Below are 20,805 nucleotides of genomic sequence, written 5' to 3' on the forward strand. Positions count from 1 at the left end.
CTGTGTGAACAAAAGAAAAGCACCCAGCATGTTTGTCTATCTCCTGTTGGATCTTGGGAACGAGTTGTTTGCCGTTCCGCTGGATGATCAGGTGTTCGTGTGCTGACTGAGACAGATTCCCAACCAGATATTTAGAGATGAGAGAGGATTTAGTTTATCTGTTTTCTGAGTTCTTAACTGAGTTCTTGACTTCTGCAGCTAGCTGTGTCCTCTGATCATTTTTAAAGGAATAGTTAGTAGGTAGAATAAGTCAAAAGAGAGCATGAAGATCATTCTGTCTGTGTGTTTAGTACAGAGCTGGACTCAGGATGTGATTAGCGTAGTTTAGCATAAAGACAGGAGGCATTTGGTAATAGCTAGCATATTACATAAATATACCAAACCTTTTAAGCTCACTAATTAAAGGTCCAGTGTGTAAAGTTTTGAAGGCTCAATGGGAAGAAATGGAATATAATATCCACAGTACTGTACAGTGGCAGTAGGTGATTGCCATCCCCCTTGTTAGAAAAATAACTAAAATACACCCCCTTGTTAACCTGCTATCCCCTCTCCCCCAGTACTGAGGTCACTAATAGGCCAGGTCCGTATCCAGAAGTAATTTCACATGGCATGCTCTAAAAAGAAAGAATTTAGACATCATAATGTCTAACATGCATTATAATTCAGTGCCATTGGGCCTACTCCCTGTCTGTAGCTCAGGTTGCTAGATGTGGTCGGCCAGCACAAGTTTTTGTAGAGGTCTCTGTACAAGTACCAACGATAATGGTACCAAAGCTGGCAACCCCAGCATGATAACCAGAAGTCACTGGCTAGCTGCTTACCCTTGTTTCCAGTCTTTATGCTAAGCTAGGATAACAGCATCTTGACTCCAGCTGTTTATTTATTTTATTTTATATGTTTATTGTGATGATGGACCCAGGTGTAAATCCTGTGATGTACAGTGAGTTGACAGCCTGCCTGGTCACAAACGTTTATGTTCATTAAAATATGTTTCTGAATAGATTTTAGCTGAGAAAGAGTCAACGCAGTAACAGAATCTGGATCCAAATCTGATCAGCACTGCCTAGTTTGACAGTATAATCTGAGTTTGGTGCATTGAGTTAGACAGACTCACGAGGAATGACCTGTCAATCACAATATAGCCCCGCCCTAAAGCATGCCATGCTTTATGGTCTATTTCACTCTAAATGGCACCATCATTTACTAAGTGAACATCATGCTTTATGGAAGAAGACTGAAACTGGAGATTGAGACCATACACTTATTAGGAAGCTGTTCACTGAGCTCATAAATCAAGTGAAAAATCGGCTCATTTTGCCATTAGGTTTAATACAACTGGTATTATATTTGGTGCCAGGAGAGTCGAGTAGTCCAGCCCTGTTAGCCATTAGAAAGAGTCTGCTTCACTTTTCAGACCTGGGAGCTCTGTCCACTAATATATACTGTCAGCTAAATGAGTATTTGTTCAGCGAGTGTCACAAAGTCAGTCCATCAGCAAAGATCATGCTGCACTCCAGTCAGCAGTGTTCAAGGTTTTATCTCTTTATATCGTAGCTTCAGAACTATTTTGCAACCAACTGCATTCATAATCTTTGTAAAATGTTAAGTCAGTGTCAGACCATTGCTGCTTGTTTGCTTATTGCTTCTTGATCTGTGGTTGATTGGTTCACCCACAATAGCTGGCGAGTCACCTGCCGAGTATTTTTTGAAAGTGCCTGCCCCTTCCAACGACGACTTCCCAGATGGTTCTGTGTAAAAACCATCTGGCACAGTCAGGTTAGCAATTTCCAGGCTTGTTATAGAAGGGTTCAAGCTGTCTTTAAACTGCAGCTGACAGTCGTCTGATCCTGACATGACTGACTGACAGCTCGTTTGGTTAAAAAGAGGCAAATAGGCCTGACTGGAAAGTGGTTATTGATGAAAACCAATCAGGACAAAGTTCAGTTCTGATTCATTGACTATAGTTGGGAAACATTCAACAGAAAATGTTATAGTTTTTTATTTTTCAGCACACAAAATACTTAACAACATAACAATAACATAATGTTAGAGACAACACACAAATTATAGTTTCTATAATAGGCCCTCTTTAAAATGAAGAGCCACAAAAAGTCAAGCATCCATTGGATCATTTTGCTGTCAGTTAAAGAAACTGTTATCTGTGTAGGTGGTTAGAGTGCTTCACAAGGTCTATCAAAACAGTGTACAGTGTCTAGACCACAGAGTGGAAGTTCAAGAAGGGCACTGACTGTTTCTGAACTTGTCATGCTGAGTAAATCGGGCCTCCTCTGTATATGTGGATATAGATGTTTTCAGCTGACAAGCGAGTGTTTGGAAGGATGCCCATTCTTGTAGCTTCTCCTGCCTGTATTTGGCGAGAGCAGTACCCAGTGTGTGGAACAGCACGTCAGGGAAATAGAAGAAAATAAGAAACTGAACTGATGCTACAGGGGCAAGCGGGGAGCGCTGGGAATTTGAACGAAGACACGCAGTGCTCGGAGACCCACCCGCCCGCCTGTCAGTCTGCCTGTAGGGCTAGAACCAGGCACCAACAGCTCCCTGCTCCACCAGGAGCTGCAAGAAAAAAGAGGAGAACAGGGAGCTGGTTGGTTGCTAGGACATCAGCGTCTCCTCTGGGTGGTGGGGGGGTTGTTGGCTCAGCAGCTGTTAGAGGCACGCAGCTGCTCTGGAGACCTCTCAGCTAGCAGGTGTTTGTACCTGATGTGATTCTGGATTCTCCCAGAGGTGGAGAGAGCAGAGAGCCCCTCCCCATCACACAATCAAACACAAACACAGCTCCCGTTTCACCATAACACATGCCCTCCTCTAACAAATCCTATTAGTGCACTTAACTCTAAAGCTAAAAACAGGCCTTCTTACTTTATCTTGTTAGCTGTCACCATGTCACAGGCAGAGATGTGACGTGAAGCACACAACCACATCAGCCTCAAAATAGATGGTCACGAGCCTACTGGAAAAGGCTGTTGGAAAAGGATGAAATCTGACACTTGTTAGTTAGGCTCGGGCGGGGTAACTATGTTTTTTTCAAGTTCAGACTTGATTCTCAGAGCCTCATCTCACAAAATGTAGTGAAACGAGTCTTGTTTGTTTCACAAAGTACCTTGGTGGAAACCTTTAAAATTAGGGTTGCACAATTAATCGAATTATCAGCGATCTCAATATTAAAATGTCGGGAGCAGATTTTTTGATAAAGGTAAGATGTGTGACAGAACAGCATTATAATGAAGTGCTGTAGTTCTGAAGAGATGCCCTGACCAACAAATCTTGTTTCGCCATATGTAAGAAAACATGTTGCATAATCATGATTTTTATTGTGAATCATATCGCAATATCTGTCAGAATAATCGAGAATTACTTTCTTTCACCATGTCATCATAATCATACATTTGCCTTGTGTTAAACTAATAGAACAATGTTAAAAATATATATATATATACATAATACAGACAGAATTGTATAAAAAGTTCCTAAAAATATCAGGAATCCTCATCACTGATAAATATTCACAGGAAATGATTCATCCAAATCACTCATTTTACACTAACTGCAGTTATTGTGTTCACTGTTTGTGTTCATTGTACAGTTTATCAGTTGTTCTCTACTGTTGTTGTTATGAATTGGGTACAATAAGAAATATCTTTAGAATATTTCAGTCAGGTGTAGTCAATTCAGTTTAAAGATGTATTGGTACATACCAGGCTGTAAACATGTTTGTTCCTGCTGTAAAGTTGGGCATTTTAATATGGGGCCTTATGGAGATTAACGCACTTCTGGAGCCAGCATCAAGTGGTTGTTAGAGGAACTGCAGTTTTGGCACTTGGTCTTCCTCTGTCACCACAGAGGCTGCTACTTGCACACTACTTGGCAACTTTGTCTGTTGTTTGATGATTAGCAGGTAGTATACAGTGGGTTTATCAGAGGTTTTAAACCTAAAAAACCAAAAAAACTGCTAGCTGCTGCTGCTGCTGCTGCTGGACATAATGCTAATAAGAGGGTTACACTTTTCATTCATTTCTAATGTAAATTATTTAATTAGTGCAGCTTTAATAGTGTGGCCAAACTGTACAGATAGCATTTATACCTGGCTGAGATCACTGTGTAGATTGCATCAAATTTTTCTAATCCAGATAAAGATTTCCAGATCTAGGCTGCATTTTTATACCAGGTAAAAATGAGTTGAAAAGATACGTTTTGTTTAATATTCACAGTTTTTTATTTTAACAGATCACTTCCCGGTCCTTAGTAGTCTACAACTCTTTCATGTGCACCTTTGATTAGAGTGCATGATTATTTATTACAACACATGATACCAAGTGTGTTTTTGGTTACTACTCAACCCTGGCCTATTTTGGGAATGTTTTATTCCCTTTTGGCATACGCTCAAAGGCGAAGTGTAAAGAGGAGAGAAGATCATGATGACAGTATAATGTTTGAAGTGATATGTACTCAGCTGTATGTTCTCACGGCTCTTAAAAGGACGCATCTTGTCATTCATCTGAGCCTTTCAAAGGAGTGCCTTTGTGTTTGTCTTTGTGTGTTTTGTGCCTGCACGTGTATGTGTATTTGTGAGTAGGAGTTGAGCTTTAAAATGGGAGTAAGTGTGCACACTGCACAAAGGGCCTTGAGATAAAAAAGCAAAAACCTTGTGGGGATGTCTCCTCCTGTTAGTCTCCAGGCGTAAAGTTTACAATTGCTGTCTTATTTGTTGTTTGAAGGTCACACAGCAGTCAGGAGTGAAAGCAGATATTGCCTTCTGAGTCCACAACTTTCACTTTTCGTGTTGTACTCCTCTGCTGTCATGTCAGAGCTGTGTGAGACTCACAACACAGGCTCGTTGTGGATTCAGCAATTAGCCACTCGTGTTTTGGGGATGAAAACAAGGTTCACTCTGGGATTACATGAAGGGTCAACTGCTCTCACAGCTTCAGAGCCTGCAGAGATCTAATCATGTTTGAGATTTCTGATACGCAGTGGCACAGTGGTTAGTACTGTCACCCCACAGCAAGAAGTCCGGGGTACAAATTCCAGCTGGGGCAGGGCCTTTCTGTGTTGCGTTTGATGTTCTCCCTGTGTTTGGTGCTTTTCTTCTGCCATCAAAAACCTGTACAATGTTAGGTTAAGTCTCCTGTCAGTGCCCTTGGCCAAAGGGTGCAAGCACATCAGAGTCTGTGTAAGCAAGTATTAAATCTCATGGATAGAAAAAACAAACTCTCATCATTGTTGTAATATAGTTAAGAAGTATAATAAACCCTTTTCACAGCAGCCATTTGACATAAAGTAGTAGGGTAAACACAGGTGTTAATGATACTAATTAAGATCTGTTCCATTCAGGTCAAACAGAGACAGGGTGCTGCTATTGTGCATGTTTGCTTACTAGAAAGGCTCTGCTACACTAAATGGAACAGAACTTTATAATTGGTCTATTGACCTTTGAAAACTTTCTGCTTATGTCCAGTGTTGGTTTATTATACAAGATCATTCACAATCTAGCTCCACAACCTCTTAAACAGTTTGTATCATGTAGGCCAGGCTCATGGGTAACCAGAGCTTCCTCTAGAGGGGACTGTTTCAGTCTACAACGTTTGGGCAAAACTGCTTCTCACTTAAGCTCATCTGGAATGTGAAAATCTTTACCACTGAGTACTGAGTACAGTACTTTTAAATTTTAAATGTATTTTGAAAACATGGTTGAAAGACAATCAGGTCTGTAGTCACTGAGCTGTGAGACACTGAATGTGGCCAGCACTGGTACTGTGTGTTTGGTTGGTAATTTTGTTCTGATGAATTGTCTTTGTGTTGGGATGGTCTGTTGGTGTGCTTCCTAGTGGGAATTTAGTATTATTCTTCTGTTGTTTGTTTTGGGGCATTTTATCTTCTTATGTCTGTTTTTTCCAAAGTGTAAAGTATTATTTACTGCTATCTTTTATGTCTTTAACATGTGCATCACTAGTGACCTCTGCCCAAGGACTGCAGATGAAAACAAGCTTTTAAATTGCAATGCTGTGTTCACAACTTGCTAACCCTAATCCCAAACAATCAAACAAATCAGCATTTTAGCAAAGCTAAAAAGGATTCTGTTGAAGTTGATTTACTTAGAAATGAACTCGGCTATCCATTAAGTGTGTGTCTTGATTAATTTGGAAATGGAGATTCAACATTTCTACCAACATTGATGGGTTAAACTGAGATACTGTAATTTTGAAAGTTGGTTGTCTTGCTGTGTTGTGTGTGAAAGTGTGAACCTATCGTGACATCACCCATTGGTTTGTGGTACAGTACTAAAATATGTTTGTGAAATATTTGAGGAGAGAAATAGTCAACACAGTTGTGCCTAGTTTGACAGTTTGATCTGAGTTTGTGCGTTGAGCTGGACAGACTCACTGAGAATTACCTGTCAATCACAAGGTAGCCATATTGTCAATGGTTGTATGTCTTGTATTTATGGCAATTTCTGTTCCATGTTTAAACCTTTTTACCTAATTAGGGATAGTGTTTTTTAGTAAAGTTTATGATTTTATATTTATTTAGCAAAGTCAAGTGGAAATAAAGCATGGTATTTTGAAGAAGAAGCTTAGGATCTGTTTGATTGACTTGCATTGAAATTCAGACTGGTGTGTGTTCTTTAAAAACACTTTCAAGTGTGGATCGATTCAGATATGGGCAGCCTGGTATGCTGAAGGTGTAGTGCAGATATTTTCAGAAGTATGTAAGCACCCATGCATACATGTGCCTTTATATATTCCTTACCTAGATGTTTCTTGTAAAATAACAGAATGCCAGAGTTGGAAACAAAAGCATCTGCAGCGATGGGTGATAAATAATGGAGGTGTAATATCACAAAATGGATGCCTGGTTTAGAGGAGTGCAGTGGAGGTCAGCGGAGGGCGGAGCTCTAAACTGAACAGCAGAATCATTCCCCTGTGCATAAACAAAGATCAATAACAATAATAAAGCATATAGTGGTGAATTATTCATCAATGCTCTGCCCTCTCTCTGTCTCCCCCTTCTCTCTTCCCCCTCCACCATGTCCCCAGCTGACTCCAGCAGTAAGAGCTAACAGTATGCTGCTGTCTGTCTCCATCCAACTTTGGAGACTGTATTTTCACTAACAAAGAGCCAAATGCATATTATTAACTTTGTTTTTTTCTTGCATGTAAATGCCTTTGATAAGTGGATAACTTGGCGTTTGATGGCAGACAGACTTTAGAGTGTGCACCAGTTCTGTCAGAGGATAAAATGTGTAAGGCTGGCTGTGTGAAGTAGACTGTGGTGACTGCCATTTATAGTCGCTCCCCGGCTCTCGCCACAAATAAAAGATGAGGCGTCGATCAGTCAGCTGAATGCACTGTCCCCAAAAATATCAGGAATTCAAAAAGTTGAAGGAAAATGACACTCTGTGCTACTACTTTACTGTTGGGTAGTCTATAATGATTTAAACATAGTCTATAATAAAGTGTCATATTTAAACGTACTGCAAGGTTTTAGTGGTTATGAAACAGTCTTGATTTAATACCTCTATATGACCTACATAACACAGGCATTTCCAGACTTTTTTGACTGGGGCCGCACTACCTTATGCAGGGCTGGTATGAAATACATATCACAGCTTTTCAGTCATTCCCAATTAATACAATTCCAATATTTTTTTACTGGGACCCCAGTATGCAGAAATATTCAAACAGACTTGGCGAAAATAACTGCATGGTTTTTGCCCAAAACTGCATTGGATTCACCTGTCGCAAACTATTTATTTAGACCACGATGTATGTGTGAAAGAATACTTTGATTTTACCTGTAACACCCATGATGATCTCATGTTCTTTATACATGTTCTTTGTACATGTATGTAAATAAATAAATTTTAAAAAAGTAAAAAAAATAAAAAAACTGCATTGGATTAGCATATGTGGTTATGTCTGCAAATGTGGGTAACCACAGAACCCATTTTCATCAAATATCTTGAGGTCAGAGATCAAGAGATCCCTTTGAGGGGGCAATACCACGCGACATGCTAGCATTGCTTGGTGAATGCAGTAGGTCATCTAGTTTCATATGATACCAGTAACGTCACTCTAGCTTTAAAACGCTACAGATACAGCCTCTGAAAGACAGTGTGGAGTGAAGAGGTAAAGATTCCCCTTGAAATCAATCAAACGAGATGTTGTCTTTTGTCCACAGGGACTTCCAGAATCAACACAAATAAAAGTACTTGGAGGGGCTTTAACTAATAATACATTTTCACACAAAACAAAACATATAATCAGCATATCAAAATTTGTATACTTGTAACTGTCAGATAAATGTAGTGGTGTAAAGTTTTCCGTTCCCTTTGAAATATAGTTATGTGAGTAGAAATATGAAAGGGCATGACATAGAAGTACAATAAAATAACCAAACATTTGTGCTTAAAGCAACACTATATATGATTTGCTGCCAGTTTCAGAATGCAATACCACTGTTGTAAATATGAACAGCTATATACATGCTTTAGTGATGATTACATTACTTGCGATCAATAACTAGTGAGTCGACAACTTTGCTAACACAGGCAAACATCAAGCAAGTGCAGCAACAGAAGTCTAGCAAGCAGCTAATATTACTTACAGTCCAACAGCAGGAAGTCCAGCTCGCCGTCTGTCTGCAGCCTTTTATTTTTACCAAGTTGCTGAGCCTGGTTACGTAGGCTGGTTACATTGCCCGCTCACCCGGCTCCGGCTCTGGCACAATACAGGCTACTCTCCCCACCTTCATTCTCTGCCAAGTTATTTTTATAAAAGTTACCTACTGCAGCTTTAATGGACACCCTGCAGCCATAAGACTTTTCCAAAATCATGGTATAATGAGAGTGATCCAAGCAGTTTAGGTGCAACACATAATAATGGAGGTGTCCTTTGATAGTTATAGCTTGTAAAGATGAATACAAGAATAAAATAAAAAGTCAATATTAGAAATGTTTTTATGCATTGGACATTATTATTTACACAGAAAGGGTCCTTTAGATTTTTAGTGTCCCTGTCCATCTGTCTGCATATTTCACACTGCTGCTAACATTAAAAAAGCAGCATCCCACTGTTGGGGGAAAAAGTAACAGCAAAGCCTCAGTGCGTTATGTGAAGTGTGGAAAATGGCACTGATCTGACTCTCCAGATATGGGCGCAACATGGCATGAGTCCCCACGAAGGTTTTCCTGTCACACCATCGAGCTGTTGCTGCTGCTGTCCTCATAACAGTCCCCAGGCCCCCAACACTATACAGTGTATGTGTGTGGGATACTGGAGACCCTTTATTCTGAAGGGACTGCTGGTCCTCTTTGCTATTCTAACAATAGTGTTTTCAGTAATACAATGAATTAACAGAATAGGAAGGAATCTAATTAGAGCTCAGCTGCAGTTGTCTATTTTTACCAGTGCCCTCATGTGCTGCTCTAACAATGAGAACAGAGCAGTGGAGAGTATTAGCACAGCACAGCAAGTGCCTTAATAACTAAACAGGTTTTTGTGCTGTGTCACCGCAAATAGCCACTTTTTTATCAAGCTGATATATTCCACGTTCCAGTATTTGGAAACTAATTATAGTTGTTATCAGGCCTGTAAACAGCAATGCTTTTCAGTGTTTTAATTACACACAAAAAGGCCAGTCAGCATTTCTCTAATCGCTTAGTGTTTTGTTCTAAGCATTTCTGCTTCGCTCGTTCTCAGCCCATTAGCCCACAAGGCTGTGAGCTCATGTATGATTGATCAGCCGTCATGACACATGTCAGTCAAAACTATGTGTGGGGAAAAAAAGGCAAGCTACCTGCTTTTCATTTCATTCCTGTTTTGCGTGTAGTAAACGTAGATGGAAGCAGGTTGATCTGAGACGTGTAGAGGTCAGGAGCTGAGATGAGAGAAAATGAAAAAAATGACAGAGGAGGCTGATCTCTGTTGTGGACTAGAATATTAAAGCGAATGTTTTGGCAGTCTAACCTAAAAGGCACTAAATGTCACTAAGACATAGGCCTGGGCAATAAAACAATAGCAATATATATAGATACTTAATCAAGTCCAGTGTATACCATTCAGAAGGATTTACTGGCAGTAATGGAATATAATATTCATAGGTATTTTTTCATTACTGTATAATCACCTGAAAATAGTTTAATAAATACAATATTTTGTATCTACAGAGAGCTACCATGTTCCTACAGTAGCCCAGAACAGATAAACCAAACACTGGCTGTAGATAGGGACGTTTGTGCAGAGGAGGAGGGTGTGATCCTCACAGGGATCTAGCGGAGGTGATGTTGCTCTACGATCATTGGCTGTGCAGTTTTGATTCGTTCGTAGCAGTAAACAATGGCGGCTCGTCTGGTCACACACAATATGGTCTTCCAGTTAAACAGTACACTAAAATATGTTTTAAGGATTTTAAGTGAGAAATAGTCAACGCAGTAACAGAATCTGGATCCATATTTGATCAGCACTGCCTAGTTTGACAGTTTGATCTGAGTTTTGTAAATTGAGCTAGACTGTGAGCGACCTGTCAATCAAAAGGTGGTCCCGCCCCAAAAGCATACAAGACTTTATGGTCTCGCATGGTCCATTGCAAGATGGCAGCGGCCATATCCTGGATATTTTGGCTCCATTTGAGAGGAAGTGGAGAAGCGACATCCATCTTTTATGTGCCGATGGTTGCATTGAATTGTGTCTCCTGCACAGTGAATCAGTTTAAAAGAAAAGGAAGGTTGAGCTGTATTCAAATGGTTGCAATTTGAAACCTCGCCGCTAGACGCCACTAATCGTACACACTAGTCCTTTAAAAGTGTAAAGATATACTCAGTAGATTGCCATGATGTTTGCTGAACACCCATTTAGATTTCATTGACCTCATAACCTTTCCATCAGTGCCATATGTTGTTTGTTTCTTGCAGCACTGTTGTATTCAGGGTGTAATTAACATTGCAGACTTTTCTTTGCTTTGCTTTTAGTTACTAGTCAGTGTGTAAAGATAGCTTATTGCACCTGTGAAACTATAAACTATGCTCCATTGTAACTCTCTTGCAAATCCCCCGCACTCATGTCAGCGCCCCCGTCGGTCTTTAAGACTGTATTTTTACCAGAGAACATTTTCTCCACACAGTGAGAAACTTTTCAAGTGGTGTTTAATGGGCACAAACCATGTGCCCATCTCCTGCATGGAGAATCTCCCCCAGGATTGTTAGTGACAGTGCACTTTAATCTAAAGCATCTCCAGACAAATTTAGTTTCCCTTGCTGAGGATGTCGTTGCTCACAGCATCATGCCTCGCATTTCTGAAAAAGATTGTCACCATTTTGTCTTCTCTCTCCCAGCGATGCTGCTACCCGTTGTTCAATCAAAGCATTCCTCTTAAAGCCCTACAAGGAGAAAGCGGTCGATTTTTTTTTTAGGTCATGCTGTATGAGAATCTGCTTTATAGACAAGATAAATAACTTCTGCACTTACCTTTCAAGAGTGATCTCAGCGGGCAGGAGCAGAGGTGTTGTTTCAGAAGCGAGCAGCACGAGACAGCACTGTAGATTAGAATGGTACTGCCATTTTAGAGTGGATTTTATTTTATATGATTCTCTCTAACAGTATGGTGCAGTTAAATATGCACAGACAAACTCAGCCAGATAGCCAAAACTACTGTAAATTGTCTTAGCTCCTCAAACAAAAGTTGAGTCTTTGGCCCAGTGCATAGGTTATGAAAATAACTGCTCCATAATTGATAATTCTGTACAGGCCTCCTCTTGTGCTCATGGCCTGGCACAGCTGCTCTGCTTGTAGCTCCTTGACAGGGCAAACAATTAATTTCTGTGTATGCTTATAAATAAGTCATAAAGAATGTGCAGCAAGTGGTATTCTCTATTCATTAGTACAAGAGAGCAGTGTCTGGAGAGACCTGCTATGAATCTCTGTAGGTTATGGAAGCCAGTGGAAACTCTGTTAATACCCTCCAAAAGAGTTTCCATTCTATAATGAACAGTAGCCACGGTGGCTTTAATACCTTTTGTTAAGCTCCTCCATCTAACAGTTATTGTCCAATTACAGGTTATATTTAGCTATTTAATCCGTATTCTGTATTGTATAGACTGTATTGGCGCAGAATTTTTAGAGTATCATTTATGTAGCCATCAAATGTACATTTAAAGGTCCGGTGTGTAGGATTTAGTGTCATGTAGTGGTGTAGTTGCTGATTGCATTCCAAGCGTATAGTAGGAATTACAGTGGCCATGAAACTTTGCAAAAGGCCCTATCTAGAGCCAGTGTTTGGTTTGTCCTTTCTGGGTGACTGGCTAGATGTTGGTTCAAAATGGCAGACTCTGTAGAAGAGGATCCACTCCCTTTGTAGATAAAAACTGCTCATTCTAAAGTAACAAAAAAAATTCTTGTATTTGGGTGATTATACACTCATGAAAACAAACCTATGAATATTATATTCCATTTCTGCCAGTAGATCCTCCTTAATGTTACACACTAAACCTTCTAGAGTCAGCTGTAAACATTAAAAACCTTGGTGGAGTTTTTTAAGCAACTCCTTGAGCTAATAGTTATCTAGCAGCTGATAAAATCTGGCAGCGGCAATTGTCATTCCAGCCTGCAAAATTGTTGTTTGACAGAAATGAGAAGCCTTCATCTGAAATCAAGGAACCATTGTTCACTGCAATTTTACAGTGGTAAATCTGCCCCAGTTTTCATTGTAAACTGCCTACGTACAGTGTTAGATTGGCTAGGAAACTATGGTTATATTTAGTTTTTCAATTTTCATTTTATTTTTTCAATACGGGACTATCGTCCCATATTATACGGAATGGGTGGCAACCCTACTGTTTTTGTCAGGGCTCTACCTTAATGCGTAAAAGTACGAAACTTTAGCTTACATTTGCTAACTTTATACAACTCACAGTACACGTCTGCAATATGCATAGCATCACATTAACATTTGCTAAGTTTAGCTAACATTAGCCACCATATACCAGGTAAAATTAGATCAGTAAGAAAAAGAAATAAATAAAAATGAGCTAACATTGGACCCAAATCTAATCTTTATTTGTGTCTAATGTTTTACTGTGATTCAGTTCCTGTTTTGAAGATTTTGAAACAAATGGCACACTCTTAAAGTAGGGGGATTATTATTATTATATGGTCAGATTATATGGTGTGTCTTTCCGGTAAAAAACCTTGAACAGTTTTTTTGGAAACAATTGAATTTATTGCTTCTGCATGTTTGAGAGATACAGGCTCTAATGAAAAACATTTCTTTTCTAAATGGGGCTCCACAAACACCGGGCTGGCCCCTGGCTAACTGACTTTATTCTTCTGCTTTGTCAGACTGATGAAATTGCAATTGCTCTGCTGGTCTCCCTTCGGAAGTCACCACAAGGCAATATGAGTGAAATGTTTTCCAGTCACACTGGGGTCAAAAGCTCTCTACTTGTTTATGAGATGCTCTTGAGGATCTGCTCTATTGGTAATGGTAGGCCGTTTTAAGGCTGGATTAGAGTGCAGTTGGCCCTTCTGTAATAGTGCTACGACTTCTGTATGGATCCGTTATTCCATAATGTGATTTAGTCACACTGTGATAAGCTTGCAGATGCAGGAAAGGCCCAGCTATCGATCTGCAAAAAACTGAAGAAACTCTTTTCTTTAATTACTGTGAGACAAACATTTCTGTGCTCAGTCTGTCTGAATGGATGTAGTGCCCTCTCTTGGATGAAGACATTAACTTTTCTTTGAAGGGTATAAGAGCCTAAGCATCAACATAATGTGACTATTATCTATATGCAGTATATATATCCTTATCTGTACCTGTTATCTGAAGATTTTTAGAGATGGATATTTTGAGGTCCATCTTTTCATTGAGGTCAAGAAAAAAACAACAAAATGCTGGGTCCAATATGAATTATGAGATGGGGTTGAAAAAGAATACGTTTAGATACTGTCAATCCTCTGAGAACTGCTTTTTATTTTACATCCATTTTTACATTTTCCTCTTGAGATCGTGATTCTGCCTCATTTGAGTTGACTTCCACTGCTAAAATATGAAGTGTAATCTTTCTGTAACATTAAAGCTGCACTAATCAATATTTTATGTTAAAAATAGATCAGAAAACTATGTGAAATATGAAACGTGATGCTCGTAATGACAAACCCAGAGAGAATTTTCTACGCTCTCATCAGCGTGGTTTCCAGCAGCAACAGGCAGCTATTTTAATTAAAAAAGCTAGCAGCAAGTTGTGTACAGTGCTAAACCAAGCTTCAACCTCCATGGCTGACAAATGAAGCTAATGCAGAAGTGCCAAAAACTGCAGTTCCTCTAATGGCCACTTGAAGCTGGCTCCAGATCGAGTCAATCTCCATAAAGCCCTACATTAAAATGCCCAACTTGACAGTAAAAAAGAAAACATTTTAAAACCTGGTCCAAAAAGCGGTTTGAAACCGTTTGACAACTGTCCAGGAGATGATTTTTTAAATAATTAGTTCATTTAAATTTTATTATATTATATTTTTTTCAGCGATCAGAGCTCCACCAGGCCTCCCACGCTCCACCTCTTTGCCCATTCTTGGATTAGCCGGTAGCCAGAGTCAGGACTGCCAAGATGGCAATAGCCAAAGCCGACCACACTGAGCTTCACAACGGCTCTTCAGAAACCTATTGGGGACGTCACGGAGACTACGTCCATTTTTACTAATACAATCTATATGGTAACCATACTGGACACTACTTGCCTAGCACTTAATGACAGAGAGACAAAGTTAGCGACTAGCTGGTAAACATAGTGGAGCATTTAGCAGCTGAAGAGCCAGACATTTTTCTCAGGAGGTGGCAAAGATCAAAACACAGTTAAAAGAAGGTTAAATATAAGACTTACATTTATCAGACTTTAAAAGAATACTGGTATTGCTCTGCATCTGCTGGATGTGTAAATAGGAAACTGCATTAATATTTAAGTCTCATAGTATACTGATATTACACTTATACTGGTTTATTATTATTATATTTATATTTACAGTAGTTTAGTTTACTCCCACTGCACACTAAATTCAATGTCATTTAAACCTAATAAAAGTCTCAGTTTAATACTGATGCCTCTGTATGACCTACATAAAAAAAAAAAAAAAAAAGTTGCTTGTTGCTGCTCTAAATGTCAGTTCTTTCATTTTAAAGATGAATTAATGTTTTTGGCAATTTGGGGGCAGCACATAACATAACACATCCATCAGAGTCCTATCTCTGGCCACCTGAACAACACAGTTCCACCAACTCCTGTGTGTCATTAGCTGCTAAATGCTCCACTGTGTTCATCAGCTAGTTGCCATCTCTGGTGCTGGGCATGCCGTGTACAGTGGTTTTATCAGAGCAGGAGACGAGGCTGGCGAGAGTGATGACACTGAACCAATCTATAAAAGTTACAGGCAGTAAAACCAAAACAATGAGCTTCAAATGGCAAAAAACTGTAGGAGAGTTCTGCAGAATTGAGTAATAATTCTCTGTGGGTTTGTCACCTGAGTGACCCCTTTCAGAATACGCATTGATCCATTCTTAATGTAGAAATATTGATCAGCTATAACTTGTGCAAGAACTTCCAACTGGCACAAGCAGAGTTGGATTATTGACCAACAGGCAATTATTTTTTCAGACTAAAACACTATTTTGCAGCTATACTTCATATTCGCATTCCCGTCAGGAAGCTGGGCCCTCACAGAACGGCCATACATTAGATTAAATCTGATCCTCGCCTTGGCAGAAATAAATAAATAAATGTAACAAAGTGGTGGTCGGCGGGTGAGCGTTTTCTCTAATGGCACTGCAGCACTTTTCAGGCGTGTGTGAGTGTGGCTTAATCACTTGTAAGACTTGATTGAGTGTGTGTTAATAAACATTAGGCTGTCTCCCTTCCCCCGGTGATTAGTGGTTTATGTGCTCTGCTCTCTGCAGGCTGAAGACGCAGTCCTGAAGATTGATGGAGGGCCATGCTATTCAAACAGCAGGCATTGCTGAGACAGAAGCTCTTCGTTCTGGGCAGCCTCGCTATCGGAAGTGTCCTCTATCTCGTGGCCAGGGTTGGGACCTTGGATAGGTGAGTCATCACTGTCACTTTACTTTTATTTAAAGTAACTGAAGGAGAGACACTTGTCACCATCAAACTTCCCCAACTGATTACTTACATGCTTCCATTTTTTGTATTAGGGGTTTTTTATTGAAATTCTATGCTTAAATATACAAATGAGACTATTGCATATATTTCAGAACAGAAACCTGAACATTGGATAAAGTCAGGTTCAACATTCTTGTTTCTGGACATATAAGAGTATCTTTTATCTGTATCTGTTATCTCTCATACTCATCCTGTTGACAGCCATACAAACTCCATTTTCGTTTTGTTTGTTTTATGAATTAAATCTGAATGAATATAAATTAAGTCTGCTATAAATCAGACTATGAATGATACATGAACAAACCTCTCTGTGAAAACCTTCAGGATATAGATAGGAATAAAACTGGAAGGTTTGGTGTATAAATGCTTTCTGGCTCAGAGTTTGAGAAAAAACTCATTTTGAGAAAGCTTTCAAAGATTTGTACTGTAAGATTCACGGCTGGTGAATAGGGTGAAAATTGTAATTGTAGATATCAACATGTAACTGTCAGAGTTGATTACTTACATTAAGACAGTTATTTTTTGTATTACAAGTTTTCTTAGATTTTATGTTTAAATATGGAAATGAGGAATTATCTAATGCTAACTTTTGGTGAAATCTACAGACTCAAACAGACTAAGTGTAGCAAAATCTAACACTTAATGTGTTGTTTTGTTTCCACTAGTCTGATAGTAGACATGTTTAAGAAGAAATATTCCAAAATCTCAAAATTGACCATGTTTTTGCCAGTAGTGTCTTCAGTGTAGTGTGTGCCTTATGTAATAATCTTGCATATCTTAATGTTTAAAATTCACACTGTATTACTGATTAATATAACAAAGTTTTAGTTAATGTATTAAATCAGAGTTGGCAATTCTCTACTAAATTGTTTAATGTTCTGTTTTCATACAAGAACTGAGGTCTAAGTTTTTGCAGCCACAGGTGCTCAGATGTTTTTTTGCCCTAAACTCAGCCTGTCAGGCAGTGCTTAAAATAGGTTCTGTGAGTTCTCCAGAATGAGGCAGGATTTGTACTGTGCATAACATGAGAAAGGCTTTCAGCTCAGGGGAAGAATGTCCCCGTAGGAGAAACAGCAGGTTGTCTGGAATACATTTTTTGGGACGGTCTATTTTTTCATTCCATTGTATTTTTAGCTAATTAGAACAAAAAATCCACCATTTGGTTTTGATTAGTTCAGTTTGTTGGGCTTTTGGTTGACATGCTGTATATTTTCTCTTAGTTTAGGGTAAATTTATAGTAGTAATGATTATTTTTGGTTATTTGCAATAATGTACATTATATTTACACAGCACACAGTATTTATTCACTATATAGTGGCCTCAAAAATACTACAATACAACAAAAAAGTAGTGCCCACGGCATGTACACTTCTTTCTGTAGAATGATAGTTGATTGTTGAGTCTCATTTCAAGGTTCCAAAGCTGCACGCTCTGGGAACACTCAATAATCAACTATCTTTCCCAGCTCTGATTGGTTTCATTCAGGCCTGGTGGATTCTTGTAAATGCTATTAGGAGCACTAGAAGGAGCCAGAGGAACCTGATTATCTGTCTCATGTTCTACTGTCAGGATATAGTGAAAGTTTCGGCAAATATGACAGAAACGTATTTTTATAAAAGTTACCAAGTTACAAAGAGTTCATTTGACATGAAGTTAAGGATTCTGGTAAAAATAATGTTGAGACTGAGTGTGTCTTTTTTGCTTTTTTCTCTTTCAGGCTACAGCCCATTTGCCCCATTGAGAGCAGACTGCCCCCTCCTGAGCCAGAGCAGATCCCTCTCCGCACCCTGCAGTTTAAGCGTGGCCTGCTCCATGAACTACGCAAGGGCAATGCCACCAAAGAGCAAATCCGCCTGCACAACTTGGTCCAACAGCTGCCTCGGGCCATCATCATTGGGGTGCGAAAAGGGGGCACCCGCGCCCTGCTGGAGATGCTCAACTTGCATCCGGCAGTGGTCAAGGCCTCGCAGGAGATCCACTTCTTTGACAATGACCAAAACTATGCCCGGGGCATCGACTGGTACAGAGAGAAAATGCCTTTCTCCTTCCCTCATCAGATCACCATTGAGAAGAGCCCCGCCTACTTCATCACAGAGGAGGTCCCTGAACGCATCTTCAAGATGAACTCCTCCATCAAGCTGCTGATCATCGTCCGCGAGCCCACCACCAGAGCTGTGTCCGACTACACGCAAGTGCTGGAGGGCAAGGAGCGCAAGAACAAGACCTACCACAAGTTTGAAAACCTTGCCATCGACACCAACACCTGCGAGGTGAACACAAAGTACAAGGCGGTGCGGACCAGCATCTACACCAAACACCTGGAGCGCTGGCTGAAGTACTTTCCGGTGGAGCAGTTCCACATCGTGGATGGGGACCGCCTCATCACGGACCCTCTGCCGGAGTTGCAGCTCGTCGAGCGATTCCTCAACCTCCCTTCTAGGATCAGCCAGTATAACCTGTACTTCAATGCCACCAGGGGATTCTACTGTCTGCGATTTAACATTGTCTTCAACAAGTGCCTGGCAGGCAGCAAGGGCCGCATCCATCCAGAGGTGGACCCGTCGGTGGTGACTAAACTGCAGAAGTTCTTTCACCCCTTCAATCAGAAGTTTTACCAGATTACTGGTAGGACATTCAACTGGCCATGATGAGCTTCGGACTCCTTCAGTGAGATTCCTTGGATTGGTGTTATATAAAACGCCAAGCTACAGGATCTCGAAAGATATTAATAGCACTTTGATTGATTTTGAATGGCAGTGTGACCAAATATAAAAGGGACTTGGTGTAAGTTTGTTTTTACGTGTGTGAAAATACAACAAAATAGTTTGATGGTTTGACTAAAAGATTCAGTTCAAAGCACTTGATCTTGCAAATTAATTCACCTGTCTGTCATTGTTCCCCATAAAGAAAGAGAAAATAACCCAGTACTGAAATGTGTGATTAACTGAAGAGATTATTTTTGTTGCTCTTTAAAAGACTATCAAACACACGACATTCACGCTGTTAAGATAAGCTTTAGGTGTGATGCTTTTCTCATGATTAAACACTTTAAAAGAAGACAAAATGACATTTGATAAACAACAAAATTGTTTATTTGTTCCCCATCATGTTGTTTATTCGACCAAAACTGCATGTGCAATCAAGATGCCATTCTAACATTGTAGACTCTTGTATCAGTTGTCCTCTGTTGTCAGCTCATAACATTTTTCACCACATTATATTTTTAATTTATTCTGTGATTAATCCATTACAAGGTGACCTCTTTTAACTCTCAACACAACACCCAGTCTGAAGATCAGAACAGGCTCATCAGAGAAGGATCTAGTGTTTCAAGCTTGACTCAGAGCATTTACGAAACCTTCAAAGCATTTAAGACTCAAGCTTGTGTTTTTAATGTACGTATGTTGTTTCCTCGCCCCCCAACAGCTTTTTCATTGCGAAACATCCGGCAGAAAAGCCATAGTGGAAAAAAAAAGTTGTCCTCCGATGATTCTTGTCAAACCAACTGTTTATTCTATGATGATTAGCAAAATTTGTCTGTTTCTGTGCTAATATTCATTCTGTATCATAAGTGTGTTGTTAAAAAAAGGTGAAATTAAAAGAACATGTAAGCATTTGTCAGCTGATTTATTGTTTATTGCTTTTTTTTCTTTTGCCATTGAAAGGAATAGTTCAATAGTCCACAATGCAGAAACATTAAGCTGAATAAACTATTGCAAAAGCCTTGGATTAGCTGGAAAAAATGCATTGTCACAAAGCTGGAAACTGGTCAGGCTGGAAACAAGTGAGTTTGATGATGTGTGGCTCAATGTTTTGTGCCAGGGACTGCTATGATTGCACAAGGTCACGCAGAATTCACTTTGGTTGAATTTGAGTTCATTTAACATTAAAGCTTCCTGTAGGGACTGATTGCTTAATATGTTGTTTCTTGTTTGTTTATTCCAACACAAAAAGAAATGTAAGAATGACAATTTGTGGTCTTTTGTTATGTGTTGAACATCTGCTGGGCGTATTGACTGTGCACAGCTTCCTGGAGTCCTGTTGTCACAGAGATGTTGCCAGGTTTGAAACCATTGTGCTTGTAGAGAGCTCTATACTAAAAGCTGTCTTCGCTGACCCTATGTAGCAACCTGTACCTAGCTGGAGATGCTGCACAGAAGTGCTGGGCGGACTGATACAGTGTTGTTTGTCACAAAATAGGTAGCATCTAACAGCCCCCCAAAACCACTGATTGACTAATTGTACATTTCTGGTTGTGTACGGTTTAAACAAATAAGATGCATTTTGGTAGTGGGCTTCAGAGGAGTTGATAGGTGTATCTTTTAACTTTGGCTAGCCAGGCTAGCTGTTTCCCCCTACTTCCAGTCTTTATGCTAAGCTAGGCTACTTGCGCCTAGCTTCTGCAATGTGCTTAACACAAACACACACACACACACACACACACACACACACACACACACACACACACACACACACCCGAGTGGTATCAATCTTCTCAACTAACCCTCAGAAAGAAAACAAATAAGCATATTTCTCAAAATGTTCAACTATTCCTTGAACTTCACCACACTGGGTGTTAGCCAGTGGTTCTCAACCTTTTAGTGTCAGAAAGCCCCAAATTGAGA

General features: G+C 39.7%; 1 protein-coding gene across 1 annotated transcript in view; it reads left to right on the forward strand.

Annotated features, from left to right (window-relative positions):
* LOC127368779 (heparan sulfate glucosamine 3-O-sulfotransferase 5) overlaps positions 1 to 19,796 on the forward strand; it is a 90,127-nt gene extending 70,331 nt beyond the window's left edge. Inside the window, exons 3-4 of the mRNA XM_051409946.1 lie at positions 15,961 to 16,102; positions 17,898 to 19,796. Coding sequence (XP_051265906.1) covers positions 15,996 to 16,102; positions 17,898 to 18,828 — 1,038 coding nt within the window. The 5' untranslated portion in view covers positions 15,961 to 15,995 and the 3' untranslated portion in view covers positions 18,829 to 19,796. The remainder of the gene's footprint in view (positions 1 to 15,960; positions 16,103 to 17,897) is intronic.
* Positions 19,797 to 20,805: the final 1,009 nt, after the last annotated feature.

Source organism: Dicentrarchus labrax, unplaced genomic scaffold, assembly GCF_905237075.1.
Source record: "Dicentrarchus labrax unplaced genomic scaffold, dlabrax2021, whole genome shotgun sequence".
NCBI classification, from domain to species: Eukaryota; Metazoa; Chordata; class Actinopteri; family Moronidae; genus Dicentrarchus; species Dicentrarchus labrax.